We start from the raw sequence: 25,376 nt of genomic DNA, 5'->3' as shown, positions 1-25,376 counted from the left end.
CAATGTAAAATTGTAACATTGTAAAAATGTTACAATTTTAAATTGTAACATTGTAAAAATAATGTTAAAATTTTACATTATGTCACAATTTAACATAACTTAAAATTGTAACATTGTAAACATGATGTTACAATTTTACATTATGTTAAATTGTAACTGTTAAGGGTGGTGAGTTAGTGAACCCAGACGCTGACCTCTCGTTTAAGTTGAACAGTGTCTTTATTTACAGTGAAGCCAAAACCAATCCACAGTTATCCACAGTGCAAGTCCCTTCAGTGCTCCTCTCCCCGTCTCCCCTCGTGTGTCCACAAAACTCCAGAGAATCAGTGAAGTCTCCCCTTCCGTCTCGTTCGCTTCCAGGCTTGGTGCAATACTCCAGCGCTGTCTGTCACTCAGCCACACCGTTAAACAGCCCTGCCAACGATGGTGGATAATTGGCAGTAGCTGGCGACAAATCGGTCGCAGGTGAGGCAGCTCAGAGCGGCAGCACTTCCGGATCTGAGGTCTTCCGTTGCTACGCGACCGCGTGACAATCGCAGCGGAGCCGGAGGAAAAGCAGAGCGAGAGAGAGGAGAACAAACACACACACAGGTCGACCGGTCGGTGCACCGTCCGACTCTGACAGTAACATAATGTAAAATTGTAACATTATGTTTACAATGTTACAATTTTAATGTAAAATTAAACATTAAAAACATTAAAACATTAAAACATTAAAATGTTACAATTTTAATGTAAAATTGTAACATTATGTTTACAATGTTACAATTTTACATTATGTTACAATTTAACATAATGTAAAATTGTAACATTGTAAACATAATGTTACAATTTAACACAATGTAAAATTGTAACATTGTAAAAATAATGTTACAAGTTTTACAAAATGTTACAAAAAGAAGAGGAGAGGCTGGGGATGGAGCCTGCCTATTTGCCTGACACGCTGTCAACTTTACGCAATAATGCGAGAGATGGAATTGCTTGCTTGTTTATTAAAGTGCTTGAAAAGTTTACAGAGCAATGTGATCGGCTTGCGATTCAAACTCTTAAAACATCACAGGCTCTAATGCAACAAGGGGAAACTCGTTGTGCTGCGGTCAACAAAAACTACGGCTGCCAGCCCTCCTCTCTGTCAAAATCAAACCAGTTAAAGGCAGACTGACAACGCCCTCTTAATGTCACTGCTAGCACCCACGTGACTCCCGTTACACATCACCATAGCAACCAAACAAATGTAAACCCAGTGATCATTAAAATTCAATACATTTAATTATGGCTCCTAGAAGGAGAAGCGAGCAAAAGACACAGGTAAGCAGATGTGTCATTGGATAATGGCAGGTCATGTATCCTAAAACATTAAGAATCAGAATACTTTATTCATCCCTAAGGAAATTATGTGGGTTACAGTTACTCCAAGAAGAAATGGTAAAAAAAAAAAAAAAAAAAAAAGTAACAGTAACGGACTAAACTCCAAAAAATATATACAATAATATAATATTAATTAGTCAGTGTCAATTGTTGATTGGTCCTGTTCTCATTGTATGACGAATTATGATGTTTAGTAGCCGTTTGCAGACTATGTATACTCTCTCTGTCTTCATAGTAGCCACAGCCACCCTGGGGCGCACTGACAGAGGCGAGGCTGCCGAACACTGGCGCCACCGGGCCCTCTGACCACCACCAGTAGGCAACGGGTGAAGTGTCTTGCCCAAGGACACAACGACCGAGACTGTCCAAGGTGGGGCTCGAACCGGCAACCTTCCGATTACAAGGCGAACTCCCAACTCTTGAGCCACGATCGCCAAACACGCTAGGACCGCCACTGACTACAGGTGATAATCAACCATGTTTCATAGGGATGTGACTACATTTAGAAATGTCACACATTTTTAGGTATACAGCAAAAGATGCAATGAAATAAATGAGTGATCACATATTTATCAAAATGAATTCACTGAAATACATCTGCACATTTCTGCAGCCTGACACACATGAACACAGTACACATTTGTTTACTGCAAGCTTGTTTCAGAGATGTAATGCAGTTAATTACATTTTTAGTTATTTTTTAATTATTTGCCTGTTTTATTCATTTTAATCTGGATGTGTCTGTTTCCTTGTAGCGTTAGTGGAGATGGTGAACCTGACACAATCCTGTGTTTAGTGTGAAAGAAACCAGTTAACAGCCGGTTTAGTGAAATTCTCTTGAACTCATGAAAAACTCATCGTCGTCTGGAAGTGAGCAGCTGAAGCGTCCTGTGTGATCAGAGGTCCTCGTCGTCCTCGCTCACCATGACGTCGAGCTCTTTGTCTTTCCGTACGACGCTCTCGGTGATGAACTCCTTCTGCTGCTCCTCCAGCTCACGCAGCTCCGCCTGCAGGCGCTCCAGGTGGAGCACTCGCCGGTTCTTCAGCAGCCGGCTGGGGAATGGGTTCATGTCATTGAAGGCGATGCTGGTCAGCTTCCTGCATGGACACACGCAGGCGTAAAGGACTCGATCACCAACACAGAGGAACTGGAAACTGATCAGCTTGAGCGTTTCTGTTTTATGCTGCTTGATACTTCAAGTACTGCAGTTTGAGCAGGAAATACTGGACTGACTGGACCACATGTATCCGAGAGCTGCAGATACTTACAAATCTCTAAACCATTGTTACTGTGACCAGTGAAATTTAAACTTCTCACAAGATTTCAGTAAAAAGAGTTTGAAGCTCAAAGATTCAACAGCTACATCCACTAATGCTAATACACTTCTGAGAGTGTAACAGCTCGTAGATTAAGGCGGGTGGAGGCGAGTGCATACCTGGCATTGGAGACGGTCTTTGTGAAGAAGCGTAGGTATTGGTAGATCTCCACGCTGTCGTGGATCTTCAGGATGTCGTCCTCTTTGTATTTGAACAGAGCCAGAGTGTATCTGAAGATCACCTGCAGCACAGACACGCATTTCATAACAGGACACTCACACCACACAATTAACTGGAAACTTTGAGGAGGTGAGTCATAAAATTACTCTTTCAGTTGTGGTGCAGTTGGGCCATTTACTAATTACAGCTCTGATCGATTTCCAAGAAGCCACTTGGTTCCTCACTTGCCAGATAATCTTATCCTACTTGATAGTTGAGCTTCTCTTGATCTACGTGGCAGAAGCTGTTGTCAGCATTTATCCCTGTGTGGTATAAATTTCTGGGTCTGAACTGCCTTCTTGTTTCCTGAGACAAACAATGTAAAAGCTGTGCTGCATTTTTCACATTACGAAACAAGCCCAAAGGAATTGGCCCGCTCATCTTCTGGATTTGCGCTGCTTGTGGTAGACTGTGAGGTCGTTACTAAAATTATCTGCCTTCCCACTCCTATTTCATGTCACATGACAGTTCCCCATGCGTAGTAAACAATGTCTTAATTACTCCTAAAATGTAAATAAAGACATCTAAAGCTCAAAACAAAATCATTTTTGTTTCCATGGATACTACTGTGGTGCATTGTCTGTATTTCTGTCATGGTGCGTTCGGGTGTATGGTACCTTGGTACCCTCGTACAGGAAGGCGTCCCACAGAGGCATCAGGATGTCGCTCGGCAGACTCTCCACAAAAACCACCAGGAACCAGTTGAAGGTGATGAGAGAGACGTCAATGTTGTGATCCTCAAAGTGAGATGCCAGGCGAGGAAGCTTCTCCGCCATGAAGTCCTTCAGCACGCGCTGGTCCGCCTGAGCACAAAGACTCTCACACATCAGCCTCACTGATCACTAAAACAGATCACAGCAGGCAAGCAGGTGTGTGCTGACCTGAGAGGCCACCAGATTCTTGGTGTAGTAGTCCTGAGGCATGATGGCTTCCACCACCGCCACCAGACACCAGAAGGCGTCTTCTTCACTTTGGAGGACCAGCAGAGCCAGGGCTGCTAACCTGTGGACATTTATGGAAGGTGAGATCATATCTGGAAGGTGGGTAAACATAAGTACTCAGATATCAAATTTATATATTTATTCTGACCTGTTGAGTCCTTGGCAGTAGCCAATGGCAGGGTTATGCCAGGAGAAGGCCAGAAGGATGCGGCGGAGCTGCTGGAGGGCGGGGCTGGACGGCGAGGAGAAGTGCTGATTGGTTGTCAGGGTTCGGTGAAGGTCCAGCTGGATCTGCCTGGAGGCAGGATTAGGAGCTGTCCGACTCTTCTCACACAGCTGGAAACAGAACAGGCGGATTACTGAGTGCTCGCCAGTATTCCCAACAGGAAGAAGGAGGAGCCACCTGTGCCCAGCTGCGGATAAAGCATTCTCTCTCTCTCTCTACAGCTGTACCTGCTGATAGCGTTGCGGGTGGCGCTCTTGGCTTGTCAAAGTTCTGGCTCGAACCAGACAGCGCCACACTCTCTGCCGATACTCCCGAGGGACGCCTTCACGCACCAGAATTTTGAGCTCAGGTGAGATGATGAAGTCATCGTCGGACCTGCCTGCCAGGTACTGAGCCCAGCGGCTCAGCAGGGGGTGCTCCAGACCCTCCTACAGGGACAAACGAGACCGCCAGTTACTGAACACCGTAGCTCTTGATCAAAACTGGAAAAAGTTTCTTTATGGGAAACTGCTTCCCGGTTCTGGACTGTCGGTCGGCTCTGAACAGGACATGATGAGAAAATAATATAAAATATCATTAATAAATATCATTAAACATACAAAATAATGTTGGTTATGACTATAAAGATTAAATCTTTAATAGGGGACAGGTGGAGACAGATGATTGGCTGTGGCAACCCCCTTAAAGGGAGCAGCTGAAAGAAGGTTTGGGGTGATTTTTTAGCCCTGAGTAGTGACTGCAGGCCCTGCTAGCCTGCTGGGGGATCACGCTGAGTTTATTTAAACTCCTCCGGATAAGCAGCTGTAAACTTTGGTTTCTTGGACCTGGTGCAGCAGGTTGTGGGAGCGAATCTCCAGCGCCTGGATCTTTGCCAACAGCTTCATGTCCTCTACCTCGTAGTCTGGGATGATCTTAAAGCCGTACTCATCGTGATCCCTGAGGACACAGCAGATCTTTAATACATTTAACAGGTTTGGAGTAAACAGTGAAAAATTTGATCTATTTAGAGTTTCTACTTCTCAGTTTTTAATTGTCATGTCAAGTGACTCTTGAATAAGAAAGAAGCAGGTTGTGTCTGTTATTTTGTCTACCCTGCTGTTCAGGTGCTCGTACCGGTCCACGCTGAGCTTCGTGACGCTCTTCAGCTCTCCCTTCAGAGCGTCCTCGATCATTTTCTGCACGGCCTCCCGCTGGGCCGGATGCAGAGATTTGATCTCCTGCAGCCTCCGCAGGACTCCCAGGTAACGGCTCTCCACCTGACAGTTAGTGGCTTCCAGGAAAGCACACTGCAGCCAATCAGAGGGCAGGAAAAGGGGCATTATCACTGTGCTGTAGGCTGTGGGCTGTAGCTGGCCCATAGCAGCTCTGTGTGGTGGTGGAGTGTTTAAATGAACAGAAATGGCATCAGACCGACCTTCACCATCAGGGTCTTCTCCTGCTCTGAGCTTTTCCTCCACAGTTTGGTCAGCTGGTAGATCTCAGAGTTCAGAAACTTGTTCTGAGTCTTATACGCCTCGATGTCATCCTGCAGACACAAACACAGTCAGACAACCTCGGAGGTTTAAGAGGTTTTAGACTCAGTAACGTAATATCAGCTGTTTCTTCACTGTTGATAGCTTCAGCTCATTTTGGAAGGTTTTTAAACTTTCTTTAAAACACAATCATTTACACTCGGTACCTTCAAGTAAAACTTTAATTCGCTGTAAATTATCACTGTGCTTCACCTTGAGGTTGTTGTTCTCCTGCCGAAGCTGTTTGAGAGTCTGAGAGTTGATGCGGCCGGCAGAGGACGAGTTGGGGCGCCGCGGGTCTGACAGACACGCCGTCACCTGATCGGACAGTTTTATGATCACCTGAGAGGAAACAGTTGCACAGTGAGTGCAGCTGCAGATAGACTTCATGTTTTACTGTCACACAAAGATCACAGGAAGCAAGAAAAAGTAACTGAGTACATTTACTCAAGTAGAAGTGCTCGTAACTCTGAGCACTTTTTATTTGTCTGCCAGCTGCAGGCGGTGATTCAACAACACAAAACTTTCTCATGTTGTGTGGGTGCGTCCTGTTTTGGTTCAGGCAGGAAGAAGAAGCTGAGTCACACAGCCAGTTACTGCCTAGATACGATACGTGACCACAGGGTGGAGCAGTTGATTGAGCTATATGGTCATAATGCACGCCACACATAAAACAGAATTAAAATGAAACCTTGACAGAGTCAAATATGCAGCCCGGGAGCCAGATTAGGCCCACCAAAGGTCCCAGTGCAGTCCTGGGTGGCTTTGAATAAAGTGAAAATTTAAAAGTTCAGGTATTTGGAAAATAAAATCATCTCCTACTCACAGTGTGATAATCCCAGCACAGGAGCAGAAGACTATGGGAAGTTAAAAGCTGCTTGAATGATAACGAAATGCTATTTAAACCTGCGACAGCAGAAAACTGAGTGAAGTTGTATGTTTTAGACTTCGTAAGCAGCTGACAGCTCATTAAACATGAACGTTTTGAGAATGCGTTTGGACTTAAAGGGAAATAATTTTGTCTTAACATTTGCCTTAGATTCAGAAATCTGCGGTGAACTCATTTCACTGGTCCGGCTGATTTGAGATCAAACTGCAGTGTATGTGGCACTCAAACTGACACAGCTGATCACTTTAAATAACTGAAACAACTCATGATTATGAAGGACGAGCTACCTAAAGAGCCCTACTCTCAGCACAGTTTTTATTTTTGATCGTCAATTATAACTCCTGCAGCCTCCTCTCTCCTCCTGATGAATTTTAGGAATTGAGATGTTTCAGTGTGGCGTACAGAAATTCAAATCCAGGTCACATGTAGGAGGACGGTCCAAATAAGGAGGCACAAACTTGAAGAATTAGAAAATATTTTAAAAAAACCCACCTCCGAAGAGACCTAAGTAACGTTGCAGAACACCAACCTGCACACTGCTCTTTAAAAGTGGAGACACGGAGCTCGCTCAATGAGCATTTTGCTCTGTGATCTTTCTCAAACGTTCCCTTTTTGGGGTTTTTTGGCTACGATTCTCAGTTTTCCAATAAATCACATGACACATCCATCATCTGGGCTGGTCATTTAGGTGAAGCGCTGAATGCACAGGAGAGGCCCTCTGTCTGATCTAATCAACATCCACCCACACTCGGTTTGTTTTGTGCTTTTTTCCTGAGCCAGCAGCAGCTCCAGGAACAGCCCCAGATCTCAGAGAAACTTTCAGTCATGCAAACAAACGTGCACGGGTTATTTTAACGTGACCAACCGGAGGTCAGTCTGACAGCAACCTCTGGTTTGTCCTCACCTCCTGTTTGGCGGTGTTCTTCTCCATCAGCATCGTGTTGTTCTGCTGCAGCTCGGCGACCTGCATGGCCTTCTCAGCCAGACTCTTCTTCACCGCCTCCACCTCCATCTTGGCCTCGTCCAACCGCCCCCGGAGGTCGGCCGCCTGCCGCTCGCGGTGTCGGAGCAGCTCCAGACGTTCCTGCTCACCCTCCTCTGCCAAAAACTCGGCACAGGTTCGCTTCTCCAGCTGAGAAGCCTCCAGCGCTTTGTGGAGGATCCACACCAGCTCCTGCAGGAGGCAGTGTGTTTGTCACTTTTTTCAGTGGCAGCAGAGATCAATAACGTTTTATGATTACCGAACGACTGATCACCTTCTGAGCTTTGACCTCCTCCATCAGCATCTCTTTCTCCTGCTGCAAGCGGCCTATCCGGTCTGAGGACTGAGACGCCATGTCTCTGCGGCGGACCGGCAAGGTGGACGCGCTGCGAGCCTTCACCCTCCGGCTGCAACTCTCAAACAGTGATGGTGACTCCCTGCCATCTGCAGGGGGGGCCTGATCAGCTGCATTGAGCAATGGGAGGGGAGGGGAGGGGCTCGGGGATCCAGAGGGAGTGCTGAGGTTTGGAGAGGCTGAGAAGTGACAGAGAAGGATTAAAAGAAGTCACACGCCCGGATGTTGAAGCGCGTAAATAAACTGATGGTGGTAATTTACAGGACAAACACAGACCAACAACCTCTTAATAAAAACCCGAGGACTGAAGAGGATCACGGCCCAAATCAGGTACAAAATACTCAGTACAGGTGAGTCACAGTTCAGGCTGATGTTTATGTCTTAAGTCTGAAGTCAAAACGAAAAAGTCCCAATTCAAGTCCAACTTGAAGTCACAGGTAACTATAGATGCATCTTCTTCCTTCCACACCTGATGGGCACCGCAGGCCTCAACTTTATTACATCTATATAACCCCAAATCACAAAAATGCTGCCTTATTATCTCAAAGTAAAGGCCTTACAGTATTAGAGAGACCTCAGTGATTACACGATCCCCCATGTGGAGCACTTTATGACAGAAGGAAGGAAAAAATCCCTTTTAAGGAAGACGGCTTGAACAGAAGCAGGATCAGAGGGGGGCAGCAATCTGTCTCGACCAAATGTGGGAGGAAACATTCATAACATGGTTTGGTTCACTGTCTCCTGTCACCTGACACCTACACAACACCAACTACAAGCTTTATTAAAAAGAGAAGTCTAATAGGAAAAGTAGGGAGTGTTCCTGAATCCAAACTGGGGAGCTCGTCTGTTATATTCTGCAGAATTTCAAACAGCTGAAGGCTTTTCAATGAGCTTCAAGAACAACCCGACAATAAGGAATTTCAACAGTCCAGCGTAGAAGTAGAAAATGCGTGAACTAATATTTCAGCATCACTTGAGAGGATGTTCTTAATTTTGGTGATATTGCATATATGAAACAAAGAAGTCCTACATATTTGTCTAATGTGCGCACTGAGGGACATAAATGACTCCAAGACTCCTCACAGGGCTGCTGGGGGCCAAGCTAACACCATTCAGAGTAAGGATCTGGTTGGACACCAAGTTTCTGAGGTTTTTAGGGCCGTGTACAATAAAAAACTTCAGTTTGTGTGAATTTAAAAGGAGGTCTGAGGACTGAGACGCCATGTCTCTGCGGCGGACCGGCAAGGTGGACGCGCTGCGAGCCTTCACCCTCCGGCTGCAGCTCTCAAACAGTGATGAATTTAACTTTAAATTCAATTTAACTTGAATTTAACATCATTCAAGTGTTTAAGTTATGACTGTAGTTTAACTGATTTGCGTCATGTGGTTTCATAGATGAATATAAATGGTATTACTGGTGTACTCTAAGCTCTGACTAGTTACTGTAGTACTGCTGTAGTACTGTATATACATACTGGGGGTGCTGACTGTGTCGGCAGTGTTCGGGGGAATCCGGGGTGGAGCTTCTACGTGAAACACGCTCTGACTCCAGTCCTGGGATGACCTCTTACGCAGACAGTGGACTGAGTTTCTGTACTCAGAAAGAAGAAACATGAAGACCAACAACAAAACAAGTGGAAGACATCAGACTGTCTGAGCCTTTTAAACGCCTTAGATTTGTGGGGACTCACTGGATCTCGATGAGAGGATGCTTGAGCGACACGTTGGCGAGGGGAATTCGCGTCATCGGCACACTGGCGGCCCCCTCTCCGACCAGACCGATGGGGCTCTTCAACACCGGCAGGAAGTCATCTGCACAAACACACAGAGACATTCAACACCTCAGACACACATGCAAAGCCTGTGTGTTTTCTTCTAGCTGCTTATTTTCAATGAATGTGTGTTTGATGTTTAAATACTTTTAATTTGACCTTTACTTATACACTCTCTTATATACTCTCATTAAGACTCAGTGTCTCATTTACAAGAGTGACCCGTTTCAGACAAACATTAAAATCGCAGCAATAGAAGAAACAATAGAATAGCTAAAAGTGTCTAATGTTCACACATTCATGTCAAAAACAGGAACAAGTCCCCAGGGATGATTTCACAAATTCCTATGTACGTCTTTTAAAGTCTACAAGTGACATCAGCTGATGTCATGTCATGTATCCCATGAAGATGGGGCAGAAAAAGAGGAATGCCTTCTTTCTGAGTTCTGTACGAACTGATGGTGACTGTAATGAAGTCCTGAGACCGCAGACTATGACTAAGCTGTTTGCGTGACGTGTACTCTGATAAATAAGAAGGGAGTAAACCACACATAGATTTACAGATAAAATTATACCAATGAACCATCCTGCATATGGCCAGTCAACCAGAGAATGTACAGCGGTGTGCCAAAGGTTTACAGCTGCTTGTAAATCTTAGTGCCCTGTGATAAACAGTCCATGAGATGGAGAGAAAGAGGCGTTCATGTAAATTTTATCGCTGTAATCCAGGAGGGGTTAAAAGGTGGTAACAACGAGCCTTTTCCTTGCTGTGAAAGAGAAACACGATTGATTTTTGGAAAAAGAAGCCCAACTTTCACATAACCTTGTTTTTTTTCTGCATTCAAAAGCAGTCTGAGCTGACACAGCTGTGACTGTATAAAATCAAAAGCTAGCTGTAATTGTTCAAAAATTTATATGAGCACAATAAATGATTGTATCATCTGTGTAAAAATGAAACCGATGCATTAAGACTTTGTCCTCAGCCATTAACACAAATAGTAAATAGTGCAGGGCCCACTAGATAACCCTGGGGCACTCTCTGGAAATGAGACCACTGAGCTGCATGCACTGCTGATGGTCAGAAAAGTAATTAGTAATACACCACCTGCTTGGTCTGAAAGGCCTATGACCAGTAGCCTCTGGCATGAAATGCCATGGTCAACAGTGTCAAAGGCTTTTGATAGACCAATAAAAAGAGCAGCGCAGTAGTTCTTTGAAGGCTTTCAAGGCTCAATAGACATCATTAAGAACTTTTAAGAAAGCAGTTTCATAGCATTGCAATTTCCTAAAGCCAGACTGAGAAGGAGAAAAAACTACTGTAATCTAGGAAACGCTAAGTTGATTATTTACCAGACCAAGATCCAGAATTTGGAAACTGGTCTGTAGTTATTGACCATCGAAGAATCACCAGTTTTCAGAAGCGGGAGTAAAAAAGGCACACTTCCAAATCTCTGGTAAAGAATTTGTTGTATGGAAAGATCAAAATACATCAACACTGGCTCAGCTATGACACTTGCGGCCAGGCACAAAAAGAAAGGTGACAGGAATATAAAAATATTTATTTAAAAGTCTGAGTTCACTCTTTTTAAAACTCTGTTTAAAAAGTTTAGGCTAATTGTCTGAACCTTAGCACACTGTGAAAATTCAGTGTTGACAGAGACTCGAGATTTCTGTTCGATGAACAAATAGCAGCATCATTGACGGGTCTTAAATTGTTTAATTATTATTTTTTGTCCGGCTTATGTAAAATTATTTGCACTTCTACCCCCATTATCGTTTTCTTTTAAAATTTTCCATACTAGATGTCCAATAATGTGACTGATGTGAATCCTAGATAGTTAGCTAGATTGCTAGATAGATAAAAAGCTAGCTAGTTAGTTAGATGGATAAGATAGCTAGATTGTAGATAGCTCGACAAATAGGTATTATATGCAGTGATAAAACAAAACAAAACAAAAAAACAAAAATAAGTTTAAGTTAAAGAAAAGTAGAAAGCAAGTCTAAAATTGTGAAAATTGTATTAATAAATAATGTTTAGACTATAAATAAAAGAAACAGCTGCAAAAAGGTATAATCCAGAAATGTGTGTGCCTGAAAGGTGTTTTATAGTATAATAGGAATCATTTACTGAAGCAGCTGGGCTGAGTAATTCTGACGCCTAAACAACACACAGGTAAATAAAAACAATTTAAAAAAATTATTCTTTTAAAAATTAAGAAATTTTGTGATTTTCAATGTATATATTGGGATGCAGTCCAGGTGGATCTCCAGGCCATGTCATAAAGACCCTGCAGGGGGCACTGAAAGATCTCTACGCTGTCAGATTAGGCTCTGAACACCTACATCAGGGGTGTCCAAACTTTTTTCACTGAGGGCCACATACATAAAAATATAGGAGGGGCTGGACCACTTACTAGAAATTAGGTATATAACCGTAACTGTAGTGTATTAAAGTTAGAAAAATCATTTAAAAGTGGTCAAATGTGTTATATTGTTGAATATAATTAAAGACAAAACTGCCTTCATCACAGCTTTCCATAAATGGATCTTTATTGATTTATTCAGAAAAAGCTTTGGTAGCTCATTCTCAGAACAGCAGCAGATTTCTTCTTGGACAGAAGATTTACAGCACAGAGAAAAAACAAAGATGGGACGGGTACATTTCAAGCTTGTTATTTAAGTTCTTAGACTTAGCAACACACCTGTTAACGTTCGTTTGAAACCGTTATCAACATTAACAGACTGAACTGGACTTAATAACAGGAGTGCATATAATTTTAGTAAATTATTCTGGTGAGTATCAGCTGCGCTGGGTATGTAAGTCGGGCCATCCAGCCGCGGTGCTGATCGCCACTCGTGCCAAAAATCCGGACAAAGGTCACTTGATCAAGGAGCAGATCTGCATCAGAGGAGATCAGCTGACTTTGCGTGTGCGTGCGCTGTGCACAGCGGTGTGTACTCAGTGTGTTAACAAGAAAAACGCATATAAGAAAGTGGTGCGCAAAAGCAGGGTAGTGACAGAATTGATGCGCATTATTGACATTTGAAGCATGTGTACCTGCACATGCATGCTTATTAACACACGTGTACTGTGGAATATATTTTTACTCACCTAAAGCGCTCGTGCTCTCGTCCACTCCCCGCAAAAAAAAAATAAAAAAAAATAAAAAATTAGCAGCTGTGCGGTGTCTGTGGCATCGGTGCTCTCATCGCATGCGATGGAGTAAAAATCAAAAGCACAGCTTTATCAGACAGCTGCAGTTTAATGTTGGCTGACAGTCTTCAGTGCGTGGCACAACTGTATTTCTGGACATGCTGACGTTGTTGAAGTCCTGCACTTTTTCCGGGCACATTATTTCGGTGACTTTAACGAAGCAGCGTTTTACGAGGTCTCCATCTGAAAAAGGCTTGCCATGTCTTGCGATGAGTTGGGCGACCTCATAGCTGCTATTGGAGCCTTTTCCTGGACTTTTTGAGCACGAAAAAAATACTGTTGCTGACCCTGCAGGATAGCTACCCTTTAATTCCTGCTCTCGCTCAGCACCAGTGTAGGATACATAGGCCTGATGTTTGGTTTCATAATGACGTCGTACATTATACTCTTTCATAACTGCCACAGTTTCAGTGCAGATCAAACAGACACACTTCCCCTTGAATTCTTTGAAAAAATATTCACTCTCCCACCGTGTCTGAAATTTTCTGCACTCACTTTCTACCTTTCGCTTCTTTGGTTCTGCCATGTTTGGTAACTTGGGGTAAATTTCTTCTGTGATTGTCCTTTTTGGTGGAGCAACTGCCTTGATCAACAGTAGCTCCCCCTGGTGTTAAAACTAAGAAGTGCAATACACTTAAGCAAAAGTTGAAGTGCGGGCCATTTTCTATTCTATTTATAAAATTACTTGAGGGCCAATTAAAAATGGACCGCGGGCCGCAGACTTTGGACACCCCTGACCTACATGAAGGATAATTAAAAACAAACAAACAATGGAGCCGTCTCTGTGAGCTGAGCTGAGACGTAAAGGTGCTGAACAAGCTGGGACATGAACTGAATACCTGAGAGCCAGGTGAGCTGCTCCAGCAGTCAGACTGACAAACAGAGGAGGTTTAATGCTTGTTTATCTGAATTTTATCTCACGATAAAAAAATGAAAGAATGTCCAGTTTTTTTCCTTCCAGCAGGTGTTTGCTCGCCAGTTTATATTTAGTCCATGGGGGTTTCCTCTCATTCAGCCGCATGCAGCTGATCTGCAGTCAGAGTCACTTCCTGTCCAGATGATGATGTAACTGAGCCATAACAGGAAATGATCCTCAGCTCCACAGGGCGACATCAAAGAGCGTATCGAGCACGCCAACATTTGGTGAAATGAGATGTGATGGCCTCTTAAAAGTCAAATATTTTCAGAGCTGAAGTATTTGACTGCATGCTACATGAAGTACTTGGACTGATACTTATACGTAACACTTAGCTTCATTCATGTGATTTCATTTAATCACATTTGCATAATTTTTGCTAAGTGAAGATTTAAGTTTTAACCTTTTTAACCCTCTAATGCGCTTACTTGTTAATAGACTACAGTAGAGGCACACAACAGAAGTAAAATTACACTTTTTACTTCATCTACAAAAGTATAATTTAAGATTAAAAAATGGTTTATTTGATCAAACATCACAGAAACTCAAAATGCTGAAGGAGCTCATCAGAGTGCTTAATATTTTTAATTAGTTTGAGTCAATGAACACTGTCACCAATTTTGACCTTGTCAGTCAGTTGGAGGCTGTCCGGCATTGCACATAAACATAGCATTACTGTGTTTACCACTGCTGTCATAGGAATGCTCTGCTTAGCTTCAGCTAGTGTGTGCTTGCTTAACACTGACGGATAACTGACCGCAGGCTGACTGTACACGGGGACGTTCAACTAAAAGCTGATCAGTGAATCCGGACCTCATGCACAAAGAAATAAAACCAGACCACATTCATGTTTAGTGCCTTTCAGCAGGGAGGGAGCGGTGAGTTTACCCACCTGCTCCTCTGCTTAAGTTTTAATGGCCCTGCTGGGATTTCGATGATCTCCATCTCCAAACTCAGGTCCTAATTAGGATGATGAGGGTGTAAGAAGCACAGAGAGAGACCCTATAAACTCCTTCATGCTGACCTAAACAAAAAAAAAACAGCCACATATATGAAGACACGAAAGGAAAAGCGGCTTCTTATCTGTGACAAAAGTATAACCTGAAATATTTCTATGAAAAGTGGAACATAAAACCAGTCAGTGCATGCTAAATGAGTCGGTCGATCCTTTATTCTGACGCAATTTTAGACTTTCAGGGAAGAGTGAGTCAGTCTGAGCCCCTCCCGTGCCTCATGGAAGGATTTCCCAATTCTTGTCGGGACACAAAGGAGGAAGAGGAAGATAAACCACAGCAGTCACTCACTTCCTGAACATGAGAGACCAAACATGAACATGAGAGGGCCGATAAAGACAAAAGAGGTGAGAGCACACCAGAAAAGGTCTGAAGAAGCTTCTGGTGAGAGTCACAGGAAAAGCAAGTTCGAGACTGAAAGTCTGTTTCAACCACAGACTGGGTATAAAAATGAGCTGGGAAACTCACAGCTTTGTAGCTTCTGCATTCTGAAGCCTCAACATTTATAGAGCTAGAAGTGACCACGTGTGGATGAGAGGCATACACTGTACAGGTGCATCACACAGACACAGAGCTCAGACTTCTTCTGGGACTACTATTCATTTGGACAGCAAATGCTGAAAGTGTATTTAGTCAACTGAACATCATCAGACTAGGAGACTAAATCAAAAGTTGACTCAGATTGGATCGCCGCCAAATTAGTCCTGACGAAAGTTATGATGCAAATTATGAGTCAACGAAATTAACAATATCTGTTAGCATTAAAAAGGCTCCAACAGCACAAACGCAGTCCAGAGGTCCAGTTCAGGGACTCCACTTGGCTGAGGTGAACACTACTAGCTACAACCACCTGCGTCGCCATTCACCTGGCAGTCCAAACGGACACGCCCCCTTAAAAAAAAAAACAGGCCGTAAACATGTTTGTCTTTGGGGACTGACTCACTATGGGGTCTGCTTGAATCTCACCAAACTGTAATTTACTGATATTTTCAAAATAAGATTAGACAAAGCAGATCTTCTGTCAGTGTTCAGGGCTTTTGTTTTAAATAAACTTTTATTGTTGCTCGCTGTTAAGTTCATGACTCAGCGTACCATGTAGAAGCTCGAGCAGCAGCTCGCGCTGGTTTCTCACCTGCAGTGTTGTTGTTGTTGTTCGTCGGGTCTGAGCACATAGACATCATTCGGTGCTGCCAGCGCTTCACCTGTAGCTGCTGCAGCCAATAGAGCATCAGCTCCTGGGTCACAGCCTGGAGATGGTGGAGGTGGATTAAGAGACTACAAACGCATGCGACTCAAATCGAAAAATGCTTTAAGCAACATTTGGCCTCCTACCTTCAGTATGAAAGTGCGTTCAGGTGTCTTGATTTGGAAGGTACCCGGCTCTGACTTCAGTGGGTACGTGAAGGTGGCACCGCTGAGCTCCACCCACCCCAGCGGCATCACGTCGTTCGGTGTGCGGTAGTAGAATAGCTGGTTCTTCTTCTCCTCGTAGGTGAACCAGCGCTGCTTCCAGGCCCTCAGGGGCCCGCCCTGCTTCATCAGGAAGCCGCACAGTTTGGGCTCCCCTGAAGAAGAACCTGCAGGGCCGGGCTGCATCTGGTCACAGAAAGCCTCAATGGTGAGGGGTGGAGCTGGTGGAGCCAGGGCGGATCTTTTAGCTGGAAGATCCAAGTGTCTTTTCTGGTCTGCAGGAGAAGGAGGAGGAGACTTGTGGGTGTTTAGGTGAGGAGGATCTTGGAAATGCTGAAGCCTCTCAGGTTTTTTCTCCTCTATGGACTCAGAAATATGGAGCTTATTCTGGACATCCTTTTCAGCTGTTAGGAAAGTTATAAATGAGTTCCTTTTCTCATCTTTAGTTTTCTGATCTGCATGACAAAGATCTTTGTGGTTTTGACAGTCCTGAGAGTCACCCGGTTCTTGTTCATGTTTTGGTCTGACAGGATCTCCAAGGTTCCTCTGATCTGCCCCCAAACCAAAATCTGTTGATTTAGAAAGAGGATCTAGTTTGGTTTGGTCTGGAAAGAGGTTTTCTGCTTGTCGTCGATCTGGTTTTGATTCATCTTTTGAAGAAGTTGAATCTTCAGCCTTACGCCTGTTTGTCTCTGGAGTATTTTCTGGGTTTTTCTCCGTGTGAGGATCCCGCCGATCTGTTTTCTCTTTAGCCTGTTTGGTCCCTCCTGGCCTCTGGTTCTTCTGTGACCCAGGCACACTCCCAGACTCTCTGCTCTGCAGGTCCTTCTTCTGAAACTCTGTCTTCAGCGTCCCCTCATTAGCGTGGGCAGGAAGTGAGCAAGACGAGGCAGCGCTGGGATTTCCTGCTGAGCCGCTTCCATTCATCCTGCAAAAAGAAAGACGGAGGAGGGAAATGGAGTTTAATGATGTTTGTGAGGAGACGTTTGGCGGTAAACCATCAAACTGGATTCTGAGAATTTTAAATCCAGACTAAGTGCCTTTTTCCAGACAGGGAGCATAAATAAAGGCTACATTTGAAAAAAGAAAACAGCCAGCAGGAGAAGAAACGCAGAGACACAAATTCAAAGTAAACCAGTTACACATTCAGCAGTTTGTGTTGAAACATGCAAAATCACCTGTATGCAGTAAAATCACGTGGACATCCAAGGTTCCTCAAACTCCTTTATTTTTTAAATGATTTTTTAAAATTGATTTGCTTATTTTTTGAGTGTTTATCTTATATAGACTATAAATAAAAGATGACTACACCCACCTTAATGCCACTCATTAGTTTTAGTATCTGCCTTTAGAAACCTCAGAGCTAGCATATCGACCATATTTGTATGACAGGGTGGAGTGTCTCTTTAAAAACCATTTAAAGAGAAAAGGATCCATAAATACTAAGAGCATGCTGCAAGCAAACAGAAAAAAAAGTTGTATTGTTATTTCTAAGTGCTGGGCTAACAGTTGCACATTTTCCTGTTTAGAGGAACAGCAGCTTTGCTTTGGGTGTGGATTTTGTTGTGTGTGCAAGGGCAAGTGTACTCGATGTCTTAATGTACAGTATAGTGCTTACTGTATATGTTTAGGAAGGTATACAGTCTGCAGATCATCATTTTAAAATTCAGCTGAGAATGCTAAAAGTTTTTTCTCTACTGAGAAATAAAAATCAAATAGGACCAAACCTGTAAATAATATTTTTCCATATCCATTCTTTCTTCTTTTACTGAATTCACATGTTTGTATTTAGTCTAAAATGTGTGTTCAAGTCTTTATTCACCCGTTGGTGGTCCACGAGCAGAGCACCATGATGAGTGAAGCTCTAATAATACATGTTTTGGGGTTTTGGGGGTTTTTCCTGCAGTGGAGGACCCGAATCCTTTTTCTACTGAAGAAAAGCACCAAAATAAGCACAAATCAGATGAGTTCTAAAGTAATGGGACATAATTACAGGAAGTGGTTCAGGTCCAGGGAAGCAAAACATCTAAATGACGATCCATATCTCTGTATCTCTATACACACAGATATGAAGGGGGAAAGCCAAACTAGAGCAGAGGCTCTTGACTCATGAGCGTGGATGACCTTCTGGTGTGGCAGGTCAGCCCACACGTATTTGTGGAATATCCAGTTCAGCTTAACTGCAGATCTGTGCTGTGCAGATCATGCATGTTACTTACACTGCTGTTATATTCATGGATTTTTCCAGACAGCCTTCAATGAGTTTGGAAGGAGGCCGCATCCTGTATGGACTGTTGGCTTTCAGTTAAACAGGTTTCATATAGGAAAACCAGCTGCCCTTTAATTTTCTATTGACTGCTAGACTCATTTTATTCAAACAGCTGAAAGGGGAAGATGGTCCAGGTTCCCCACATTCTGCTTTTGTCTGACTGTGTTTGTAGAGCATGTGCTTCCAGTTCGAGGTATTTGACATTTGGTTTGTGTAAGCAGTGGTGCGGCATTTGGTGTCAGCGCTGATTCACACTCCAGAGACTTGAATTCATTCAAAGAAGCACTAAGTTCGGAGAGTTTTCCTTTCCTTTAATTTAGTCTGACCAATCCCATCATTTAATGTCTTCACTTCACAGGTGTTTCAGCTACCTGGAGGGCAGGGCTGACTGGGTTTTCCAGTCTATAAAGCTGTTGCTAGTACTTGCTCTGAGTTAGTTCTTTGTTTTTCTTCCTTGCACCTCTCACAATCCTGATTCTCCTGACTTAAGTTACTTCAGTTTGTTTCATGTGTAATATTTTTAAAATGCTTCAGAATAGTGTTTGTTTTTTATCATGACTTTCTGAGAATCACTGTGACAGACTGAGGAGCTTTTTTAAAACAAATTCTATTGTGTTGTGTTGTCACACTTGGTGTCAGCTGTTTTTGGACACCTGCTTGGGATTTTGTGGGTCATTGTATGGAAACTGATCTAACTGCGCTGATTCAGAGTTTGCTTGTTGCAATCGTCAACATGGGACAATGGGTAACACTAAAGTGTGAGATAGGGTGGAAACCCTTAAAAACAACCGATTTAAAGCAAAAGTGCTCTGTGGCCATTTTAAAAGACATTCAGCTTCTGTAGGGAGCTTTTCCCTACATGTCAGGTTTTGGATCCAGTTCCAGATGAAACTACCAGGCTAATATTAGACTGGCAGGAAGAGTAAGAAAGCTGAAAGGTTAGATCTACATGACACTAAAAGATGAGAAAAGAAAATGGCTTCAAATCAAATTAAGTGTTCAACAGGGGGGGAAAGGATCCAAGCAATGCTAAAGAAGACATTCATGCGAAATTCTTCACCTAGGGCAAATTCCTTTCAGCAGTGGTGTGTCTCATGCCTGTATTTCCTCTCATGCTATTTAAGCATTGGTGTGGGTTCAGAGTGTGCTAACTGGAAAAGCTGAGACAGCACTGATTTAAAAGCCTAAGCGCTGCTTCCAGGAACGTAGTGCAAGCATTTTAAGTGCTGGAGAAAAAACAAGCGATGGTCTGTATGTGACTTGTTTCAGTTGGTGCTGCTCCGCTGCAGGTGTGACCGCTTTTAGAGGTCGCCGTGTCGGTCCCACAGCATACTGCTTGTCATCTGAGCGAGCATGAAATGATTCATGTTTGCGGCAGCAGCTTTAGCCAATATGTCTTGTTATCTAAATGTTTGTTTGACTTGGAAAAGTTTTGGCATTCTCACATCTCACCGCACTGCCCCCGAAGGCCCAACCCAAAGCCAAACCCCCAAGTATGTCAGAGGTTTATGACAGTTTGAGCCTACTACTCATTAGGCTTATTTTACTCCTGTTGCTCTATCCTTTGGTAATGACTTACAACTGTGAGATTTTTAAGAGTGACTGCATTTTATTTCATCTAACAGAAACAACAGACACTGTCACCTCTCTGTGTGGAATTCATGTATATGATGTTTATCCATCAGCATGAACAGTGACGCCATGGTAATCCCAGGCTGCAAAGGAAAAATACATATTCTCTGACTGATTTACAAGTGGTTAAAGTTAGTTAACACAAAGACTATGCCTTCAAAGTAAAAGTCATTCATGTCTTGTGGAATGTGTGTCGCAATGAGGCCCAACCTTTACCCTGGAAGTTCTCGGTTTCCTGTTTGGATTACACTTTTTCAAGTAGCACTACTGCTTAGTGGTTAGTTAGCGAGTGTTTGCAGACAAGTGGCCATCCTGCACGCAAAATATGGGTGACTATGGCAACTTCCTAGTAACCACGGCAATTAAAAGGAGTTTTTCTGTTGCAGCACCCTGTTTGCAACCAATATCACCCCAAAACAGCCAGCAACCTCTAGCAACCACTTGCCAAGATGTCTGTCCCCATGGTAACCTGGTTACCATGGGGACACTGTAAGGCACCAGGAAGAAGTGCCGGGAAGACACTGGCAAGTGTCCATGGGGACACTGCCACAGGTTACCATGGGGACACTGTAAGGCACCAGGAAGAAGTGCTAGCAATAACATCAGTGGCTTGTGGCTCTGTGCTAATTTAATGCAAAACTACAAACTTAGCCAACCTATAGAGCGCCCCCTGCTGGTTGGTTTATTAACATAATTCTGCCTGTTTACTGGTTTTTAGGCATGCTCAACTGAGATGCTCTGCAGACTGGCTGTGACTCCGGGACCAACTTTGTTTCATGTGTCTTCTAGAAAGACTTTTCTTTGTTTTATGAAGTTAGTACAGACAGCTCGTCATAACTGAAATCAGATTTATTTTTCTTGTACGTTTTGGAGGAGGATCTCTGACTGATGAAGAGCATCACTGACTTTGCTTTTTGAGCATGAAGTGATGGAAACATGAGCAGCCGGCAGGAACGCAGTTGATCCGGTCACAGAATAAAGCGCAACACCGGCAGCCTGACAGGAAGTGAGCAAATACTTCATGCTTTTAGGAAAGCTGCTTATGTTCACTGATCCCATTCACACACACACACACACACACACACACACACACACACACACAGGTAATTACTGCAGTACTTCATACAAAACTGTGAAAAAATACTTTTAAATCATCCTTCCTCTCAGTACCAAGTCCCTACACGTGTCTACTGCTGCTCACACTTCACATTAAAGTACTTTCCCCACTCAGCAGTACTCCACTGTTACTTTGATTACTTATTATTACTTTGATAGGACTTCTGGAACAGCAGAAACAGTTGAGGGTTTACCTGAAGGGGCGGGGCCTGAGCCCACCTGGCGGGTCTGTTCGTGTTTGACTGACAGCCGCTGCTGCTGTTAAAGAAATCAGACTGAGTCACTCCACCAGCTCCTCACTTCTTCTTCTCCTTCTGGACTTCTCCCTCTCCTCGTTCCTCTCCTCCGCATAGTCTCCTTCTTCTTTTCTGTTTTACGTCCTTTTATTCTGACTTCTCTTTCTTCCGGCTCCTTTCCATCCACCCCTGCGGCTGGGAGCGCTCCTTTCAACGCTACAGTCCAACAACACGGAGCGAAGACGTAACTTCCGGTAAGAAATTTCAAAATAAGACAAACTTTGGAAAACTTCCTCTGATCTTCAAAATAATGTGTACTTTTGTAACATCAGAAGAATTCACGTTATTTAATAGCGAGATGAGGAACTTTTTAGGAAAACTTGCACTGGAAATATTTTATTTCACTTTTTTTTAACTTCACTAATTACAGAACTGTTCAAAAGTTTTAAGCCACCCGTTATTTCTTTTATTTTTTGTTTCCAAGCATCCAGACCTTCTTGGCAGTATTTCTTCATACTTTCTGATAAACTGTCAATGCTTTTCTTTGGACACTGGCTGCTTTTTCATTCATTTTCAGTACACCTCCTGTTCTAGACCATTTTTAGAGCAATGTTTTTGGTTTGTTTATAAGCAACTTCAACGCTCACCTATGAGTCATTCAAGCATAAAAAAACGCAGATAACGAGATGAATCAGTGTTGTGTCTACACACAACTTAGCAAAGAGCTAATTTTAAACAGTGTCTTTAGACAGCCTGTCATAAAATATATCATTTGTTCCATTCCTTTGGTTATATCTATGAAAAATATCAAAGATAAGACAGTTTGACAGCATAAAATTGTATTTTTGGAACAACAAGGTGAATCCCAAAAGACTATTAGCTGGCATATCTCAGCATGGTGTGCAGTGTGTCTTTGAAAAAGATTGACACAAGACTTGAGAGAAGCATCTGGACCTTCAGGTAATCCATCTACTGTTCACTGAAGCCTCATCAGGCTGTCAGGAAGCCATTCTTAATGAAAGGGAAAAGGGAGAAAGGGCTGCAGTATGCCAAATTCCACAACAACTGGACTGAAGATCAGTGGCAAAGGGTCTGATGGAGCGATCAATCCAAGTTTTAAATTTTTTCTTCAAATCATCCTTAAGTATGGAGTGGGTTAGGAAAGAGGTACAACATGAACACTGTTTAATTTATTTTACTGAATGAATCATATGTGCATACATGTCTTCAGTCAAGGAATATAATAGTCACACTTATTATTTCAACTACAGAAACTAAACCTGACCAAAAACAGAGAACAACATGAAGTTAAAGTTTGTCTCCATCTGCTGGCAGCAGGAAAAAACCACAGTGTGGGGGATCGCATCCACAAAGCAGTCTAATCCAGATCCCATTTTCCCAGTAGAGGATGAGTAGCCAGGCACAATTTTGTGGAACAAAAGAAAACTTAATGATAAAATAAAATAAAATAAATAAAACAGTCTGGAATCAGGATCCAGTTCTGGCAGTAACTTAGACACCTGTGATCACCTTTCAATCTGCTGCTTTTAAAGGAAGTCCTATACTGAATCAGGGGGTGTGTTTAGTTTGTCTGTATAAAGACCTGTGACATAGTGAGAAGTGATCTCATCTGCACCAAAGCTGCATGAATTAATTTTGTTCTTCTGTTCTTCATTGTAAATGTGTTTTCTTAGATATGAGCCTTAAGCATAAACAGCTCTTCTGCTCTGCATGGAAGCTGTTAGATGATTTGTTTGTATTTGGTTTTGATGATGATGGATGAAGGATGCATGAGCAGCTCATTCTGTTCTACAGAGGGCACAGAGGAAGGAGTCCATCACTAACTATCCATGACTTCCCTCCATGTCCGAGCCCCACATTCAGATCACTCCACCGTCATCATTCACACCCAAAGTTTTAGTGTGTTGTGTTGAAGAACAAAGCAGTAGCACACTTTGCAGTCTGCTGGACCTGGAATTAAAGGACCAGCACCAGTGTGTCCATGAAGAATCAGTGGGAAGAATAATTTGGTTATTCATATTTCTGGTTCTTGTTGTTTGATTATGTTAGTTTCCCTTTCGTGTCCAGTCTCGTCTCTGTCTTGTCATCAGCATCTCTTTTTGGAAGTCAGTTGTGTTCCCGGGATCATTTCTCTGTGTGTCATACCTTTGTCCGTCATGTCCGCATGTCTGTTTGTTGCCAGTCCCTGTGTCAAGTTCACGCGCCACAGTGTGTGTGTGCTACTTCCTGTTTTTCTTTGGGGGTTTTTTACAATCCCTCGGCTTGTGTGTGTGATGTTCAGCTTTGCTTCCCCTGTCTCATCAGTTAGTTATGTTCAGCTGTGCTCCCAGGTGTGTCCATTCTGCTCTAGTCTCCTCCTGTGTCTCGCTCTGTTCTTTGTCACGCCCTCCCTCATGCTGGTATACCTGCTGTTCCTGCAGGGTTTTTTTTAAATTTTTTTTTAATTTTATCTGTTTTTGTTTTAAACCCAGTATTAATAAAGCTGTGGTTTTGAGTTACGTCAAAGTCTTGCATTGTGGGTCCACTCTCTGCCCACCACACGCCCATTTTATCACAAAGGCATTTTACTGCCTTTGTGATAAAACTAATAACTGGAGTCCGAGTGATGCATGAGCTGGTTTTGCAGCATCACTCTGAGACAGGATTCTGATTTCAGTCTGAACAGCGCCACATTAACACACCTACATCAGGAAAATCAAGAGTAACAAACTACAGTTTTCTGGGCTGTTGTTAAATGTCACCCAGCCTCCTCACAATCAGCTGATGTTTTTTTTCAGTAGCATTAGAAATTTAATGAAGACACAAAATTTTGCCTTTATCTTCATTTTACCCGAAAACACAATCACTCTATTAAAAAACAGCAACAAAGTCAATTTTGCATCCTTCCAAGACAAAATGCTCACTTTTTTCTGTACTCTGTACTCCAGATGTTTGATCTATTTTCTGACGATTTATTGAAGAAAACTTCAGAAAGTACATTTTCAGGTAAATTTTCTATGCTCATATCAACATGTGAGATATATGGCAGCTCAAAAAAAGTCAGAGCATATGATGGGTCTCCTTTTTACACGAGGATTATCTTTTAGCTCTGAGTCATATTTTGATCCATCCATCCATCTTCGTCTGCTTATCTGGGGCTGGTTCGCGGGGGCAGCAGCCTAAGCAGAGAAGCCCAGACCTCCATCTCCCCAGCCACCTCCTTCAGCTTGTCCGGGGGAACACCAAGGCCAGCCGAGAGATATCATCTCTCCAGCGTGTCCTGGGTCTGCCCCGGGGCCTCCTCCCAGTGGGACATGCCCACAACACCTCACCCAGGAGGCGCCCAGGAGGCATCCTTGTCAGATGCCCGAACCACCTCAACTGGCTCCTTTCGATGTGAAGGAGCAGCGGCTCTACTCTGAGCCCCTCAAGGATGGCTGAACTTCTCACCCTATCTCTAAGGGAGAGGCCAGCCATCCTTCGGAGGAAGCTCATTTCTGCCGCTTGTATCCGTGATGTCATTCTTTCGGTCACTACCCACAGCTCATGACCATAGGTGAGGTTAGGGACGTAGATCAACTGGTAAATTGAGAGCTTCGTTTTTACACTCAGCTCTCTCTTCATCACAACAGACAGGTACAGCGTCCGCCTCACTGCAGCCACTGCACCAATCCGTCTGTCGATCTCCCGCTCCCTTCTCCCGTCATTCGTGAACAAGACCCCGAGATACTTAAACTCTTCCACTTGGGGCAAGAACTCGTCCCTGACCCGGAGTGGGCACTCCACCCTTTTCCGGATACATGCAAATCTTCTTATTATTGTGAAATAGAGAAACACTTGAGATATTCGCGTGTTCTGTATAATATTTTGGACAGATCATATTGATCAAACAACCCTTGGTATGCAAGAACATTTTCAAACTACTTGAAGGGCATGGATCACTTGGATTTGCTTCAAATAAGCTTGGCTGTAGTTTTTAATTGAGCTATC

General features: G+C 43.2%; 1 protein-coding gene across 3 annotated transcripts; it reads right to left on the bottom strand.

Moving 5' to 3' along the window:
• Positions 1 to 1,469: 1,469 nt before the first annotated feature.
• Positions 1,470 to 21,650, bottom strand: tbc1d2 (TBC1 domain family, member 2). 3 transcript variants are annotated; one of them, XM_005453258.4, is made up of 17 exons: positions 21,345 to 21,650; positions 16,056 to 17,061; positions 15,856 to 15,970; positions 9,500 to 9,620; positions 9,284 to 9,399; positions 7,728 to 7,987; positions 7,376 to 7,645; positions 5,796 to 5,924; positions 5,486 to 5,596; positions 5,185 to 5,357; positions 4,896 to 5,007; positions 4,299 to 4,499; positions 3,994 to 4,181; positions 3,786 to 3,906; positions 3,522 to 3,707; positions 2,805 to 2,926; positions 1,473 to 2,466 (listed from the first exon to the last, which is right to left on the bottom strand). In XM_005453258.4, exons 2-17 carry the CDS (start codon positions 17,058 to 17,060, stop codon positions 2,265 to 2,267), a joined length of 3,432 nt encoding a protein of 1,143 aa, XP_005453315.1. In that variant the 5' UTR covers position 17,061; positions 21,345 to 21,650; the 3' UTR covers positions 1,473 to 2,264. The 3 variants fall into 3 exon arrangements, with proteins under 3 accessions (XP_013128286.1, XP_019219139.1, XP_005453315.1); XM_013272832.3 differs by lacking the exons at positions 15,856 to 15,970; positions 16,056 to 17,061; positions 21,345 to 21,650 and adding an exon at positions 12,693 to 12,725 and having other exon boundaries at positions 1,470 to 2,466; XM_019363594.2 differs by lacking the exons at positions 15,856 to 15,970; positions 16,056 to 17,061; positions 21,345 to 21,650 and adding an exon at positions 14,603 to 14,730 and having other exon boundaries at positions 1,471 to 2,466.
• Between the last annotated feature and the right edge of the window lie 3,726 nt (positions 21,651 to 25,376).

The sequence above is a fragment of the Oreochromis niloticus genome, linkage group LG2 (assembly GCF_001858045.2).
Source record: "Oreochromis niloticus isolate F11D_XX linkage group LG2, O_niloticus_UMD_NMBU, whole genome shotgun sequence".
Classification (NCBI taxonomy): Eukaryota; Metazoa; Chordata; class Actinopteri; order Cichliformes; family Cichlidae; genus Oreochromis; species Oreochromis niloticus.
This window is presented reverse-complemented; position numbering and strand designations above follow the sequence as displayed.